Here is an 18430-nt window from a genome sequence, read left to right on the forward strand (position 1 = left end):
TCTGCACACCACTTTGAATAGGCCAGCTGGGTGCAGGGAGCTGGGACAAATTCAGAGTCAGTTGATCAGTTGAAGAGTCAGCTAAAGACACAACACTTTTTCGTCACTAAAAACCAAAACCAATAAATGTCAGAGCCAAAACAAGAAAGTGTAACAATTTACATCCAGTTTCTGCATATTCCTAACATATAAAAATCAAACCTACTTGCTAAATGCAGTGCTTGTGAAGAAAAATCTTGTGAATTACATTTCTTTTATTCTGGACATAATATACAGCATTAATTCCACATTCATTCAATAGACACATTTCCATTAGTCTATTACCCAGCTGTAACACCACCTAAAAATACATATAATAAAGAAGCATCATTTTAAGCAGAACTCTGCATATAAATCTAACAGTAACTTGAACATTACCACCAACAGTTCCAGTCCAGGCTCCCTTTTGGATAAGCATTTTTCAAACAGATTCCCTTTCTCTACGAATCTCTAGGCATGCAATATGGCTGATCAACTCTAGTCCTGTACTGTTTATCCACGGACATTATAAGACATCCAAGAAGAATCAACACCCATGCAAAGTCCTGCCTACTCAGGCTGTTCAGACAAGGCTTTATCTTGCTCCATCCTCTGTTAAGCCCTTTAAGTGTGACGTCCCCTCAAATATCTGGCAGCAGAAGCGTCAGGGGTAAAAATGTAAAATTCCTTTGGGTCATGTCTTTTAACGCCAAAGTTGCCAAAAAACTAAAAACCAGAGCACTCTGCATACTCTGCTTCTAAGTGAAATAAATGGCAGCCTTCTCTTTTGCATCATTACGCCAGACTGAAAAATAACGATTTTGATTTTAAGGTCTGCCATATGCCTTTTCAGCAAGGAGACATCACTGCAGTCACAATCATCAACTTAAAAAAAAAAACAACAAAACAAAACCCAAACTTAAACCACCACCAGATTTTCAAGTCTTAAAAAAAAATAAACAAACAAAACCAAAATGGAGTTACAGAATCAAGTTACATTTGAACTGCTCCCCTTTTATAACTGTGCTCCCTTTGAAAATCCTAACCAACATTTTAAAAAGAAAAACTTCAATTATATTCCACAAAAAAGTATTTTAAGGCCTTCAATGCAAATGACGATTTTGCAGTACTTTTAGAAACTAAGGCACATGATGCTTAGACATCTTTAATGCATTTCAAAAGATAGATCAATATGAGATATTGATTTACTAATCAAATGGATATTAGATGAAGCCTCATCTTTTTTTCCCCACTACACGGTGAAATAAAAAATCAGTTTTCAGTGTGAAGCGCTTCCTCGGTAGGGCATTGGAGGGATTCCCCGTAGGATGCACAGTTCTAAGTAATGACAACGATGATCGATTTCATTATTTATCATATCATCACACCCAGAATTCTGCAAGCTACACCCAGAGTCTACGTGCTCACAAGTCTGATTTAATACATAAGATTGTTTTTTCCATCGCAAGGTAGAGGAACATAAATTCGGGGGGGGGGGGGGGGACAACAGGGAAACAGCAGCACAATTATGCAGTTATCAAAACTGCACGCACATGATCTATCTAAACTTCAAGGTTTTGGATTTAAAACCAAAAGTTTCGGAGGGCTGAAAGTACAAATGTGCATTTTTGCAATCTGGCCACCAGAAGGATCTGAAGATCAATGCTAAGTCAGCCTATAACTGTAGCAACTCAGTTTTTATTCATTTTTATTACAGGCTGTCAGCCAAGCAGATGCCACAACAGAAACACATCTTGGAAAGAGATGTCGTCAGGAATATCCTGAAGGTACCACAGAACTGCAAGATGTCAGGAGAGGTGAGAGACCAAGAACAGAGAGAAATGGAAAAAGCAAGCGGGAGGCTGATGCTGAGCCTCATCGGTAGCACACAAGGGTTCCTCAGTCGTCCTGGAGTGGGACAAACAGGTGACCAGGACTCAACAGGAGTTTAAAGTTCATCCAATGAAGCTGATGGAATAAACCAGGAAACAGGAGACAGGATAATCTAATGTGTTTGGCAGATTTGGAATATACTCTTAGCAGCTGATAACGGTGTGGTTGGGAGACCCAAGCAATGTAGGTGCAAAAGCAGATGTAGTGGAAATCAAATAGCCAAGTTTAAAACCTGTGCTCTCAGGGTTTAAGATCTTTAAAAGCATTTCACCAAGCCATTCCCAAATTACAGGCACCACCTACGGCCCCTGGGTTTCCGACCCTCCATCAAACAGAAAACAAAACATCACTCTATGGAGGGTCGGCTGCCATAGATAATCATTAAGCAAGATCCTGCTCAATTTTCCACAGTGGTTTTGTTTGAAACCTAATTTAACAAGGGGGGAGGAGAAAAGGGAGCATCAAAACAGCGCACGCTGTGCTCCAGTTGGAGGCAACTTATCTGCAGGTTTCTCACTGCTTTGGGACAGCCAGCTTAAATTCAAAATGCAACATTTTGCCTGCGCACACAGCAGCGGGGCTGAACATCCCCCACCTCCCCAAGTTTATTGTCAAAATACAATGTTTTAACACTTCGAACATACAAGCAAAACAGTGGCACCACTCTGTATATATTTTCTCAACAACTAGAAATGAACTTTTTTTTTTTTCTTAATAGTATGTACTAACAACCCTCAATCTGTTACCAGCCATAAGAAAATTCCTGTTTCAGTGGAGGCCATGAGTTCTGCAAGTTCATGAACCCTCCTGCTTTAAGACACAATCCAATTTTTAAACAATTGGGCGTGGAGGGAAGAAGGGGGAAGAAAAAAAAATAAAACCACCTCTTGGTGCCAGCTATTCCATAACCATTTGCTACAAAGTCTGTCACAGCTGAAGCAGCGGCCGCGGCCAGGGGCAGAGCTTGAACCCTGGAATAGAGGGACGATTAACACAACAGTTCCTTTACCCTCAAAACTCGCTTCCACAGTTTCTTTGTCCTAACAAGAGGATTAGCAATTTTTAAAATAACTTTGGGGACTTGCATGGTCTGGGAAATACAAAAAAAAATTAGACTATCCTTTCAAATGAATAAGAAAAGCATCTGTTCTGCATTCCAAGTGAAGCAACTTTTTTGACTGCACAACCATCAAAATCAAGCAGCGGTAACTCAGACCAACAACCCAATTCCAACAACTCCAGACAGTATGGATGAGACAGGCTTTTTTTATTTTTTTTTTTTGTTTCACTATTTTGAGGAAATCTTACTCTCCCCTAGCCGTGAACACTTGCACCTCCATTAGTAAACTAGAAATGGCAAGGCAAGACATGTATTTGCTTAAGTTGAAAATATTTTTAAGAAATTAATTTCTCAACTGCGTAATAATTAGGGGGGGATTGTTCCCCCCAACTTTGATATTTGGCTCCACATTTTTACAGCCGAGAAACAGGCTGTAAGAATTTCAACAGCAATTAGTAAAACAGATCCAGGAGGGCTCAGCAGGCAGCACTGTTTGTTCCTCCATGGGAAACTTCACTCCGAGTGAACGACTCCCGCGGCCGGTGGGAGCGATGCACGGAGGTGGCACACCTGGCTCCAACAGGAAATTGGAATGGCTGAGATTTTCCTCCAGGCAAAATTCATCCACCCCCAATCCAGGGCTTTGCAGATAGTCAACAAACACGGAAAAAAGGGGAAAAAAATTTAAATAGAAAAACCATATATGCTACTTCAATGCAAACCGTAACAGTTCCAACATGTAGCTATATGCTGTTACAGCCTGGGGGCTAGACCTTTAATCAGTGTAAGTTATTGTAGATCCAGCCACGGCTCCAGTAGAACCGTGTCAACCAACAGTACAAATTTAGCTGCGGGGGCACAAATCTTTTTTCTGTCAAATTTAAGAGGGAATACAATACACAGTTTGCACTGGCTTACGCGTTCAGCTCTCCTATGCGAGCGCGTGCTCTCCCATGCTCCCGGCAGCTTGCCGTCAGCAACGCTGCAGTTGCAGTATTTAGCCCAAGGGCCAGCCCACTACCATAGGGCTCCAAACGTAGCCCCAAGCGGTGCATCAGAGATGGGCTGAGGGCAGGAAGCTACGTTGGTGCTCAGCCTCTGCTGAGAACCGGCATGAGAAACCTCCCTGGTTCTCCCCCAAAGGGTGTGAGAACTGAGTCCACTGTCATCCTCTTTCTTTCCCAGAAACGGTGCAGCCAGCACAGGGCAGGCTGTTGGGTGACAATGGTGAAATCTAGAAAACAAAAACACGAGGCTGAGAGCTGGTGGTGTTTTCGTCCATTGGTTTTGGGGGAGATCACTCCCTCCTTTGCCTTATTTATTCAGTTCTCTGTTGTTCTGTACCCTGGAGAACCTTTCCTTTATCTCTGCAGTGTCCACAGGTTAATTTCAAACAGCGTTTTGTACAGGTTTCCTTTTTTACTCATTTCAGATTTCTTAACTAATTTTGACTTTAAAACCCTCTTTCTTCAACATCTCTTCCTACACCCCTTTCAATGTTTTTGGCATTATACTCGCCACTTTCTCCTTCTTTTCCATCTCAGTCTTCCCTTCTACTACTCCATTCACTTCAGTTTTTACACAAACATTTTTATTCAGCATTTTGAAGACATGGGTGAAAGTCAAATCACAAGTACCCATCAGATGCACAGGGCCGGTGGCAGGAAGTACAGTATCTCTGCAAATCTCATTCTGGAATATGGCAATGTTTGTGGAGTGACAACCAAAATAAACTGAACAGGTGATTCCTACCAAACATGGTAAAACTGTATTTGGAGGCTTCTTCAAGCTTCCTTTCCCCGCTCCCTCCCCAGCCCCAATGTTTGGTACAGTAACTTTCACCCTGTTCCAACCTCAAGGCCCAAAATGATTGCTGAAGTAGCAAGAATCTCATGAATGTAAATATTTGCTCAGGGTTAAGTTACCAAGAGAGAATTTCTGCTCAGAGCCTGCAAGCTCAAAAAGAAAGAATAAAAAGAGGCCAAGAGTTTAAGAAAACTAGAGCCCAGTGTTAAATTCCTTCATTATAGTCAGACACCTGCCTGCTTTTCAGAAGTCTAAAATAAACAGGAGAAACCTCTGAAATCCAAGCGATATTTAGAGGTCTCCCTGCCTTCCAAAAAATACTGGGACAACTGGGCTCTTTGGACTTTTAGAAATCAGATTCTTTAACCTGAAGGCCGGTAGCCTCCAAAAATCTCCGTCCAGATTGCCACAATGACACGTACAGATGCGTATGCTGCATGCATACACTGGACCCAAACAATCCATCCAAAGGATAGAGGTTGGGCTTCCAATAACAGGCTGACATCTAACCAGAGTCCAAAGTGTCAGTGTTTTAGCCTCTCACATTAATTAACCAGCTCAATGCGTACCATAAATTAACAGTAGAGGTAGCTACACTTAAAGCAGTGGCTCTGTATACTTCAGCAACAGAATATTCAAAATGCTTGAAGAGAGAAAAATGGTAAATATAATGCAAAATTGATTCATTCAGCAGTCCAGCATAAAAATATTCTCTCCTTGAATCTTCATTAAGCCAAAGAATTTCTAAGCAGCAGCATCAAATCAATCTCTGAAGAAATTCAAGAACTAGAATTATCTTTCAAAAGGCAATGCTTCAGCATTTTAAAATATAATTTCAGTAATATAATTATTCATGGCAGTTCCTCGCCTCTCACAGCAGTTGCCAGTGGTCTGCTCCGTTCCTCTCTGTTAACGCCTTGAAGATTCTGTCATCCCAAGAGATGCCTTTTCCTACTACTAAGAACAGATCTGAAGACCATGAATGGCACATTACTCTGTTCACTGCTTGATGACAGCTTCTTTCTCAACGTCAGAAGCTTGCTTCAGAACAGCAATCAATACTTCCAACACGTTTAAACGTACTGTAGAAGCCTGTGCAATTTAAAAACTCAGAAATGGTTATTCTTGCTTTTAATAACAGGGAGCTCTCTAGAAAGTCACCAGCATTTAAGACAGACACAAAAGTTGGTAACGCTTGACACATTTCTTCAAGACAAAAAAGCTCCTTCTCCAGGCTATTACTGCCCAACACGAGTACAGAGCGGGACCCACGAAGGTCCGTCTAACCAGCCTCTCGGGGATGCCATGCGACAGTAAGCCCGGACTTCCCAGTCCCACCACCAACGCACATTATGTCATTCAGGCAAGTGTCTTAACGCAGGAGAAAAATCCCATTTTAGCACTTCTGCAACTTTTTTATGCTGACAGTTGACTGTCAAAGAGCCATGGGGTTTTAGAGTTCATAACCAAAACACTCGTCATACTAAGAGGGAGAGAAGACAGAGGGAGAAAAGTATCCTGACGGTATCTGAAGGGTTATTCAGATAGCCTGGCTCCAAGGTAGGAACCTCGACCCTCTGTTAATGGAGCTTCTGGAGGTGATGAGTTGATGAAATCGCCTCTCTGAGTCCCCCAAGGACACTGCAGGGAATCCTGCATGAGAGGACTGAGGTTATACTATGTAAACAACCTCCTCTCCCCAACCTTCCTGCCCAGTTCCCCACCCAGCCCTCCCACAGCAGTTAAGTCACTGGCTTTCTGTCCCACACCAGGGTCTTAAGCCTGGCCAAATAATAAGAAAAGTGCAACCCAGAAAACAAGGAAACGAGTAATACCAATAAACTCTGAAATACAATTGCATTTCACAGAAAGACAAAAATAGCAACAAAAGTCAGTGACATCAGAAGAAAAAGCAGGGAGAACAGTGTTTTGAGAGGTAGCCGTCAGGGACCACACAGGCAACGTGCTTTAAATAATGCCATTTAAACTCAGTAATTTAACCCTGAGAAGTCAGGTCACAACTGCACATCCTGGGTATTTCTCCCAGAAGTACATGGTGACTACTGCCAGAAAAAGCAATGGCCATACCAATGAGGGAACAGAGATGAACATCAGGCTGTTGCTCCATTTAGCACTGCAGGAGAGAACACCACGCATTAGCATTTCTTCTCTGCGCTGGCTGGTATAGCATTCACCCGGTATCAAGATAAAGCAAACATGCAGTACTTTAGTACCAGAAACTCCAAATGATAGCCAGTACAGATAAAGTGAAAAGCCACTAACTGTGAAATAAAATTCAAAGACCCGTAAAATTTTAAGACATTGCAAAGCGTAAAATGCAAATATAGTTATACTAAACCTCGCTTTTAGGAGATGGCTGGGGAATGGGAGGGGGGAGAGTAGAGGGAGCAGCAAAAAGTTTCACTGGAAGTACTTTCCAGTGTACCTCCACTATTGTTCCACCAACAAAGGCCTTCTCAAATTTCACTACTCATAACCTCCAAACCAGCCAGAGTTTCGTGCCGTGACTGACTGCCTTCCAATTACCATATGCTCCAGAGAATGCAACACTGATCTGCAAACATCTATTCCCAATTTCACGTGGATTTTCACGGTGGAGGTCCAGGGTCCTGTGCTCGGGGAAACCGGCCTCTGTGCTCAGTGGGGAGGTTGAAGGGGTTGGCAGAGGACAAGAAAATGAGAGACCTGAGAGCTGGTGGTGGGTACGCAGCGTGGCTTGAGAGCTGCCACATCATGGAAAGGACTAGCTGAGGAGTTCAATGACACTCCCTCATAATTTCTCTCTCACTTGTACCTTAGTCCACCTTATCTTAGGCTACCTCAAATTCTCTGCTTCCATATCTGAAAAATACATGAAGTGATTTTATTACTTAAAAGGAACTTTCAACTAGTTCAGAGAATTTGGAACAAGAGATGTATTTTGCAAGTGGTATCAATATTCATCATTATGCAAGAATCGTAAACCAAGGTCTCTCAAGTGAAACATTCATTTTCACATTAAAATTTGATAACGGCGACAAAAATGAATACCGCAGTAGTTATTACTACTTTTAATCTGCCACACTATTTAGTCCACATCTACATAATCAATAGCTCAAATCTCTAACACAACATCTGTATCCAGTCCTGAGAGCTAGAAGTATTTATTACTTAGATTTTACCAGCCACTTCTTTTAAATAGTTTCAAATTCTTCGAGTTTTCAGTATTTAGTAAATGCAAAATATTTTAAATGTTTACAAAACAGCTTGAAGAAGAAAACGAATCTTACTCAAAAGCATTTTACAGGTTTATAGCTTTAGTAGAAACCGGTGTACAGTCAGAGAGGAAACAAAGCATGAATCACATCATTGCTGCATTTACACTCTCTGCCCCTTCAATTCTCATATAGACCACTCGGTCACAGTCACTAGCCAAAGCAGGACCATTTGCACCAATATTACTGATGTCCGATAATCTTAACAAGATCCCTAAACCAAAAAAAGGTACAAACAATTTGAAAAAAAACATATATTCATTATTATTGAGCTGGGTCAGTAGTAACAGACAAGCTTCAGTCAGGAACATCCAGTGTCTGTTGAGCTGGACACTTCACAGACACACAGGAAGACAAAGCTGTTCCCAAAGACCTCCTACAGAAGTTAGTCATTCATTTTTCATTGAAAACCATGGGAAACCATTGAAATCCATGGGAAACACATGGATTTTAGACAGGATTTCACAGGGCAGCGGTCCCCAAATCACCCCATCTCACACACCTTGTTTGAGAACAAGGCTTCCCCAAAACCAAACACATAGCAACCTGATCAGGGAGCAGAGAGTACAAAACCCTTGGGATGCTTTGAAAAACCCAGCCACAAAGCCTCTCTTGAAAACACTGCAATGCAAACAATGCATAAGTAAAAAATCATCACCTTGGAGTCTGACTTCCCGAGTCTTTCCCACCTGGTGTCCCAGGGTCTTGACCACCCGCTTCCACTGCTACTGACCTAAGATGGTCTTCCTCGTTCTGGATCATGCTACGGAAGCTCATCCCCCACAAAAAACCACAAGGACCATCACCACTCTATTTTGATTCCACCATTTGTATTCGTCTGAACATAACATCCTCTCTTGCATCTCTGAGACACTTTAAGACCAAATAAGCTTTGAAGTCCCAATCTCCTCGCACATACCACCTCAGCCAATGTCTGGAGTTTGTGGCACATCCACAAGAATTCTGCGGGTCAGTATTTCCCGTGGCATTACTACACCACACTGGATTTCCTTAAGGAAAGGGCAACCTAGTATCAACCCCTTGTCTTTCTCCCCCATCTCTGTGAAAGATTCCTGACAGGGCTTGCATCTGCACTTTTGGAAAGAGGCAGAGCTCCTCTGGGAAGAAAGAATCCTGGCTTCATTTTCAGCAAGAGTTTTAGACATACATTTAAATGCAAGGAGCTGCACCAAAGGAGACGGGACAACAGCAATTCCAGCTCCATTCAAGAACGATTTCGAGCCAGGACTACACAAGCAGGGCACGTTTGATCAAAGTCACAAGAGCAAGCAAGCTTAGCCTCTACAGACTTCTGTTAGATCACCACGCTCTAGGTGCTGTAACTCTAAAAACAGAAATAACTCTCTCGCTGAAGACAACCACAGTCAACAAAACTACATATTCACGCATACAGTGGGATACGTATAGCACCTATCTACAAGCGCCTAACGCGAGAGCCCTGGCTCCTTCTACAACTAATGGAGAGAGAGGCTGCTAACACAGGTATTCCAGCTCCTGCAGGCTCCAATCCGTGTGGGAGGACCTGCCTCCAAACTTAACGTACTGAGGATTGGTACCCGAGTAGTTCAGGAGGTGCCAGAAGTCAGATTGTCTGAATATCCCCGGATCCAGGGCAGATGGGGAACCTCAGCAGGTCTGCAACTCATCATAATCTTTCTTGGGTTGATCCAGCCTTTACCTACCCGAGAAGCAGGGCAGAGAACTTCCATTTTTTAAAAATAAGGATTTATTTCTTCAAAAGAAGGAATTCCTTTAAACTCAATTTCATTTTTATCATTTTTCTCTAGCTTTATTAAGGTAAGGAGACACACAATATAAAGAACTGGGTCAGCTAAATCAGGAACAAAATTAGCTTGCCTATTTCAGGGTATGATTTTATAAACACAGCTCTGCTAGTTTGAGTATGAACTGTATAACTAAAACATCCTAATAGCATTGTGAAAACTAGCTTTCTATTAAAAATAAACTTCTCATAAAGAATGCAAGAATACTTTTATCAATGTATTTGTCACCATGCGTATCCCATTTACATTCCGCATACTTCTCTGCTTGGACAACAAAACCAATTCTGGTCATTAACAATTGCCAACAGTCTCTTCCACTCTTTGGTGCTGCTGTGTATCAGGCACTGCAAGAAGCGGTTAGTCCCAGATTCTTTTAAATTGTAGAGCCATTTTCCTTTGTGTTAAAATTCCCTAAAGCTTGCAAGGGAACTAAGGTAGAGTATATCCCTTTAACATAGTTTAACCACTCTTAATATTTGGAATGGAAAATGTGACTTAGGTACCGAGGTTTAAAAAACAGCTACGATGTATGCAGCCAATTTTCTAAACATGAATCTCATAAGGTTTTTTAGGGCTTTTTTTTTTTTTCTTTCTTTTTTTTGCATGAGACTGTAGGGCTTACAAGAGACAGCCAGCTAAATGCAACAGACCATTATGGCTCAGAGGTTTCCAATTTGCAGCTAGAAATGGTTTACATTATAAGTACTAACAGCTCCAAAAGGTATTTAAAAAGGAGAGAGTGGAGAAAAACTTAGCATTTCATAAGTGCCTAAATATGGATTGGCAGGAAATAAATTCGATCTATGCCGTTAATAATAGTCTTACCAAAATAAGCGTTTAACAGAACTAGTTTTATGTGGTTTTAGGAGAACTAAAAATATATTTACACAGCTTAGTACTATATTTACTCAAATGTGCAATCTCTGAGCATTGTCAGCCGTGCAGGGAGACAAGGCTCTCCTAGGTGCCTGCAGACAACCACCAAGTTTGCAAGGGAAGCACCGCGGTGTAACTCCCCGCAGCCAACGCTTCACCTCCACCGAGGTGGAAGACCAGGGCAGCAGCATTTGCCAGCCCCAGCTGAAGGGCTCAGGCCTGAAGAGGTTTGGACCCCAATGACAATGGGTTTGCCTTAGAAACACGCCAGCCCGCTCATGGGAGGAGGGGGGAAAAAAAAAAAAATTTTAAAAATAAATAAAAAATGAAAAAAAAGTTAAGCGTCGCCCCGGATCTGTTCAGGCGGCTCCGCTCCGCTCCAGGCCGGGCCCCGGCCTCCGCCCCCGCCCCGCGGGGCAGCCCGACCCCCGCGGCCCCGGGGCGCCGCCGCCCGCCGCTCCGGGCCGTGCCCGCCGCCGTGCCCGGCTCCCCGCGGAGGGGCGAGGGCAGGCGGGGAGGAGCGGGCAGAGGAGGGCCCTGGCGCCAGGCGCAGCCGCCGGCAGCGCCGCCGGGACCGCGCGGGGCAGCGTCCGCCGACCGGCGAGGCGAGGGGAGGGGGCGGGCGAAGCGGCCGGGCGGGCCGCGCTGCCCCGCTGGCCCTCGCACACCTGGAGCGGGGCCGGCCCAGGGACCGGCCGGCCTGCCTCCGCACCCGCCGGAGGGACCCCGCGGACCCCACCCCGCCGGGACCCCCGCCCGCCCCGCTCCGCTCCCCCGCCCGGGCTCCCCGCGGCCCCTGGCCGCCCCAGCCTCCGCTGAGGAGAAAACTTGGCGGGCGAGTGCGGAGCTCGCACGGAAACCTCTCCCCGGGGGCGCGGGGGGCTGGGGGCAGCAGACTGTGCGGCCAGCCGGGGCAGCTCCCCGGGCGGGCAGCGGGGCCCGGCGCGGCGCGGGGGGCGCAGCCTTACCCTCCGGCTCCATCTGCTCCCGCCGCCGCGCTCCGGCGCTCCCCGAGCTGCTGCGAGTTGGGCCGGGCGGCGCGCCGGGCTGAGCGGTTACAAAGGCGGCCGCCGAGCGAGGGGGGTGGGTTTCCTCTCCCTCCCACTGCAGCTGCATCGCGCCATGAGGCGCCGCGAGCGGGACAAGGCGCCCCCAAAGGCGGCGGAGGCGGGAGGTGCTCCCGCCGCCGCTCGGCCCCGCGCCGCTCGCCCCGGCCCGGTCCGGCCCAGGCGGCCAGCGGGACCCGCCAGGAGGGACCGCGCCGGCTGCCGGGGGACCAGGTGCTGCTCCCGGCCCGGGGGCGGCGGCGGCCGGGGGAGCAGAGCACCCGCCCGGCCTAGCACTTCGTTACGGCCGGGAGGCGGGGGCCCCGCCGCAGGCCGCGGTGGCGGGGAGGGGAAGACACCCCACCCCCCCCCCCCGCGCCTCCTTCCCGCCCGGCCCGCCGAGCGGCTCTGGGGAAAGCAACGGCCACCGCTTGCGTGGCCCCCGGGGACGGCGCTGCGAGGGGCTCCCGCTGAGCCAGCGGAGTCCCGCGCTGACAGAGGGCCGCGTCCCGCTCCCCTCACGCAAGCCGGGTGGGCTCCGCCGGAGGCGCGGCCCGCGGGCTGCAGCCGGCTGGGAGAAAGGGGCGCGCAGGCCCCCCGGGACGCCCGCGCCCACCGCAGAGGGGGTTCTCCCCCTTTCGTTGGTCAAGAAACAGGAGGCGGCCCCAGGGCAAAGCCCAAAATCACGTCAAAAGCAACAGAAAGGGAGGCTTCAAAAGGCTAGGGGCTCCCACAGCAGCTGTTGTCTTCGGAGCCAAAAGCTCCTTGGTGCAGCTGCCGGGGGCGGCTGTCGGGCATGTGGCGAGGCCCAGCTGAGCCCGCACGTCCCAGGGCCATGGATGGCTCCCCGGGCAGGCGTCCTGTCCTTTATGTACGTGTCGGAGAGCGATTCATATACGATCCCTGTTGTTGGGTCCTCTCAGGCAACCAACCTCTTCCCACCTCCCAGAAACCCACCCCAAGCCGCCAGGTCTTTCAGGGCTTCTTGAAAAGTCAGACCAGGAGCTGCCCCCCTGACTCACTGCTCTGCGCCTCGCACAGGGAGCAGGACTCGCCGGGAGCGATGGCAGCTGAGCCGAAGGGTGATGCTCTGCTTTGCGGGTGGCAGGTCGTTAACGTGGCGCTGGTGAAGTGCTGCTTCCGCGGAGGGTGTGCTGCAGCCAAGGTAAAACCCTGCCTTTTCAGGTGAGGTACGTGTTTAAAGGAGAGCTTTCTGAGAGTTAAGATCTTCGGCTCCCCATCACAAGGAGTAAATAGTACTGAGCAAAACAAATGTATTAAGCTTAAAAGCGTATATCAAGCAATCTATCTCTGAAAGAACGAAACCGTGTAAAACTGTCTTCACCAAGGCATTTACCTTCAGGAAAAAAATGCAAAACAGTAAATTCAAAAGTTAACTACTTTGGGCTTTAGTCTACTTTTTATTACCCAGTAATTGGTCATTGCTCCTTATCTTTCCCCTGAAACATCTGGCTTTGATGTAGGCCCCATTATGGAAATACACTTTTGGGTAACTTCAATAGTGTGATGGAATGGAAGAATATTTTTGTGATGAAGTTCATAAAATGGATTTCTTTGGACTAATTATTCCAGAATAAAAGGAATAGCTCTATGAATAGGGTCCAGTTAAACCAGAGTAAGAAAACAGATTTATCAGTAATGAACCAACCTGGGTTTCTTGATGTTACTTTTGAAATCCTACCTGTTACTTTCAAAATCCTACCTCAAAGCATTAATATACATATACGAATTTAATATACAACTAACGATTTCAGAGATTAGACTCCCCGCATTTATTGCTGTACAAAATGGTTATTGCTCCCTGAAATTAGTCCTGTCCTTTAGGACAATGAGGCAGAACATCTCCAAAGCACTGTCACCGGAGCAGATCTGAGCTTACCAACTATTGCTACATGGTTATCAGATATAACGGGCGTTCAACAGCAGAAACAAACTTAACAATTGTTGAAAATTACCCAGGTTCTGTGCTCTCAAGAAAGCAAGGTCTATGCTACGAAGTATAAAGCTGAGACAAACAACTGTTTATTTTAAGCATTTAAGCATATCTGATATAGCACCAGAACACCAAATAACCTGCGTTCTTTAAAAGGATCATTTTATTTCCTGTCCACTCTAGCTAGCATTTTGGTTTGATTTGTTTTTTTTCTAGAGAATTAGAACATTTTTCATTTTAGGTGCTCTCAACTCTTACAGTCTGGGCGTTTGCAGTATTTAATTTGTATCCCTGACCAGAATGAGTTGAGTAATTCTGGAGGGAGTGTACAATTTAAGCAAACATTAAATTGCAGCCATTACTTTTGGCCAGCAAAGATTGTAACAGAGGGCCAGTATAAGTTTCTTCACATTTAAGAATAAGCCATTTCTTCAACCAAGGTAAGTAATTTGGAGTCAGAAAGCCATTTCAGTAGATAAGCAACAAAGAAAAGAAGGGCTTTTTTTTGCAACTCTGCTAGGGATTTGAAGGAATAAAAGCTACTGAGAAGGTAGGCTGACACTACCAGCAAAAAAGCAAAACGGTACAGATTTCGGTTTCGAACAGGAAGGCGTTTGCTGGGACACTTCCTCTGAATATTGTAACTTTTGCCCCCCTGAACTGAGAGGCATCCAGTCCTTTAAAAGTGTGAGGAACAAAACCTGGGATTGTGCTTTGCGGCACGGTTTATGACTCCTGAGTAAAAGCATAGGACTCAACCTTTTATTGAGTTGCAGGCTGTAGATCCATATCGAGCTCTGTTAAGCCCTTTCCTCCTAACCTGACTATCTCAGGCACCCAAGCTGTTTCCCTTCAGTGTCTCAGAAGGAAGTCGTAATAGGAACAAGTCCGCCTTGTCAACATTTCTGTCACTTCTGCCATTCTCAGGCTTAATCTCAAAGAAGTCAAAGCTTCTATTAAATGGAATAGAAACTGATTGGCAATCTTCTGCATTGAACTGGATCTCGCTGAGCACCTTAAGGTCTTAGTTTTATTAAATCTTATTTGCAAATGCAAATTGCACTTTGCACCCAGTACAATATACTTCTTTCCTTTAAGCTTTGAAGCATTGGGCAATGTCCATTGAATGTGGTCTTTATCGTCAGATATTTTTTATTGTTTTCAAACCCTTGATGTCTAATGCACATGTATGCAAGGGTAAGAGAAAAGGGTCAATAAATGCAGTGTAAGCAGTTAGTAAAGTTCACACAAATACTCATTCTTTCTCCCCCCCAAAAGAAAAAAAGTTGCCTGTCATATCGCATTAAAATTCTTTTACAAGAAGAGCTCTCTCAACACAAATTAATTCTCCCTCATGGTAGGCTTTGCAGTTAAATAAGGATTACCATTGCATGTCCAGGAAAGATAAATCTAAAGAGGGTAAAAATAACCTCTTACAGATTTAATGAGACAGTGGAGACCAAGAAGCTAAGGCTTTGCAAATACATGGGGTTTGTCTGACATGCTTTTCATGTAAGAGATGCATGTTGTGTTCTCTTCCGGATGATGTAATCCTCAGGGTGACCCTCATGTGCTTTTGCCATCATATGACACTCTACTGAATATACAAAGTTCCTTTGTGTACAGAGTCCTTATTTATAACTCAGAATTTTGATCAGAGCTTTTTTTTTCTTTCTGAAGAGACTACTTTTCATTTGAAGATGAAGATTTGAAGAATACTGTAACATCTTTTGAGTATTTATGCAATGTCATTTTCGTGAATTTGAAACTGAGTCTTTTCAGTTGCAGAGAAAGAAGTCCTGCTTTATTTCTCATTCCCAATGAGATTAAACCAGCAATTGCAATAAAAAGTTTAAAATTTATGGCAGCACTGAAACTGATTCTGTTGCTTTCACTTTAAATTTGCAAAAAAGTGGGAAAAAATGATTCATCAAAGGTAGCTTTCAAGGGGAAATATTTTTAAGCTGAAACCCTACTGAGGTAGGGTTTGGGTTTTTTTTAATGATACCTTAGGCAAAAGCAAGTTTATTCCATATTCACCAACACCAGTTACCAGAGCAGCCTGGAATCCAGGGGAAAAAAAAAAAAATAAAACACAGAACAACAGAGAGACAAAAATAAAGAACTGCAGATAAAAGTAAAGCAGTCCTCCATTCAGGACACAAGTCCTGTAGCAGCTTTTATACTCTGGCATAAGATTTCTATAGCGGAGTCTGTATTTTATCCCCACTTCATAAAGGAGTTGAACTTAAATAATTACTAGGGCTTTTGTTCTGAATCAATGTTAATTCTCCTTAACACTGAGGCATTTCAAATCCGGGACTTTCTAATTTCACTGGTATTCTTTATACACCGGCTTAACAGTTTTTTCATATAAACTGATTCAGATCTTCTTAAGATCTGAATACATCAAATTTGATACATCAAAGTTGTTATCTGGACTCTCTGAAAGCAGAAGTAGGTTCATATCACAGATAACGAATGATCAGAGTGTGTCACCTCTTTCCAGAGCCTGATCTTCACGACTAAAAATGTTCTTCTTGGAGTGCGCAAGGAGGGCAACAGAGCCGTTCTCTTCATCGTTTAAATGCTGGGCTGGGGAAAACAATAATCCTGTTGCCCTTACTTGACAAATAACAATGAGCTACAAGGGTGGTGGATCCACTTGCTTTCTTCTCTGTCTCTGCTGTAAAATGAAGGTAGTACGCTCGATCATTAGGGGACTCCTCATATCCTGACCAGAAAAGCTACACTTAATGTGTGACTATCCACAGTCACAGGGGAGGGTGATGAGAATGAGGAGGTGTTCCTGACCTCTTTAGCTAAAAGCCAACATGTGTGGCAGCCAGCAGACTCTTGATCTCTTCGTGAGTGTCTCTCTGTCTGCTAGCCGCAACCAGAATACCAAGGCTAAACTTACGACAGAACACAGTAGTGTTACAGAAACCTCTGTGCATATATTAGATTCTGTTTACTGTGGGTTTGCATTTATATTTTTAGATTACTGAAAGCTGCAGACTTGTCAGACGTGTATATTCATCTGCAGAATTGGGGATGAACTTGGTGACCCAGAAGGTCCTTTCAGCTCCCATGTTTGTAATTTATGTTGTATCACATTATAAAGTAAATGAGGAGTTATAGCTTGTCACCATTCGATTAAACATTTCCAGACAACACTGGCTTTCATACTACCCTCAAAAACAAGATATGCTTTATGAATTGAATCATCTGACATGGCACAGATGCATTGAGGGGGATAGTCTTCAAAAGCAATGTCTTTCAGGAACATAAACTCCCGTATTCAAAAGGAAAAGGACAGAGGTACCTAAATGCTCTTAGCGTTGAGCAGGATTTAGGTTAAGCCTTTTCAGAAATTATTAGTTACATATTTAAATAATGTAAAAGGGCATTGCAGATTTTAACCCAAAGTTTTCAGTAACCTAAAATCAGCCAAACTGAGATTCTGTCAGTTTGTTGCTTTGATTAGAAAGGTACTAAAACTGGAATCTCTGTCAAACAAGAGAGGCAAATACCAGTTTTCTGGGCACCATTAGACTAGAAATTTACTCCAGCTTTGGCCTGAAAGAGGCTAGAAATGTTCACTTTTAAGACATGCCACAATGGTCTGGCAGACAATAAGGTTTAGCTTTTAAACAGAAAGAATTACGGCACCTGATTTTTGTCATCCTGGTCACTATTAATCTGGGTTCAGAAACAAACACTGACTTATTTTGAATTTTGATAAAGGCATTCTCATCTCTTTTTTACTCTAAATACATCGCATCAATTACGTAATTATTCCGTTACTTATGGGTGACCCCGCAAATCAGTTGAAGCCAAATTATTTAGTAGAACTTCTTTACTCTGAAAAAAAAAAAAAATCACCAAAATGGTTAGTACAATATTTATGTAATCTATTACTAAATCATCCAGAATACAAACATATATCCTTTAAAAATAGATTATCTTTGACCCTTCATGAAACCGCTAAAAGGTTCTCATACAATAACATTCTTGAATGATCATTTACAAAAGTTTCAAACCAGCCATCTCTGTATGTTATCAGGCTCTCGATGAATGCAGCAGTATCAAGAATTACCCACAACTTACTCCTGCAGCCCTCAGAGCTGCCCTTACAACCACATCTTACTATGGTGATAATGACAGGTCTGCCCAGCCCCTGACTGGGCTTAGCTAAGTCGTAAAGCAGAGGGGGAGAGAAAGGTCTGCGTATAGCTCCTGCCCTGCAATGATGTGCCTATTTTCTGTCACATGGAAGATCTTGTGCCATATCTGTCCCCAGGAAAGCAGGTAAGTAAACCTGATTTATCAAAGCACAGTCAATTTGCATCTCCTGGCTTCAAGGAGTCAGACGGCCAACCCTCTCATAGAATTTATTGGGTAGGCTGAATCAGCATAAGCATCTTATGTGACCTCTTCAAAAACAGTTTTTAAAATCTAATCTAATTTATATACTTCTATAAAGCTTGAACTTCCTTGAAAGTCAGAATCTGCGAGAGGCTTTTTAGCCAAGGACTTTTATTTCTAGATCTTTATCTACTGAATTATATAGTAGATGTAATTTTTACCTTGTGCATACATTTTGGATATAGTTAATAGACAAGAGATGTCAGACTATCCGTTTTTCTTTATACCTGTATTTTCTTAGATGTTACTGTAATGAGAAAAGGCAGGCT

The 18430-nt window shown here is 44.1% G+C and overlaps 1 protein-coding gene across 1 annotated transcript in view; it reads right to left on the reverse strand.

Moving 5' to 3' along the window:
- The window catches only part of FGD3 (FYVE, RhoGEF and PH domain containing 3), a 119880-nt gene extending 108098 nt beyond the window's left edge, over positions 1-11782 (reverse strand). The window contains exon 1 of the mRNA XM_050904795.1: positions 11702-11782. Within this exon, the coding sequence (XP_050760752.1) occupies positions 11702-11714 (13 nt within the window). The 5' untranslated portion in view covers positions 11715-11782. The remainder of the gene's footprint in view (positions 1-11701) is intronic.
- Between the last annotated feature and the right edge of the window lie 6648 nt (positions 11783-18430).

Source organism: Gymnogyps californianus, chromosome 13 (genome assembly GCF_018139145.2).
Source record: "Gymnogyps californianus isolate 813 chromosome 13, ASM1813914v2, whole genome shotgun sequence".
Lineage (NCBI taxonomy): Eukaryota > Metazoa > Chordata > Aves > Accipitriformes > Cathartidae > Gymnogyps > Gymnogyps californianus.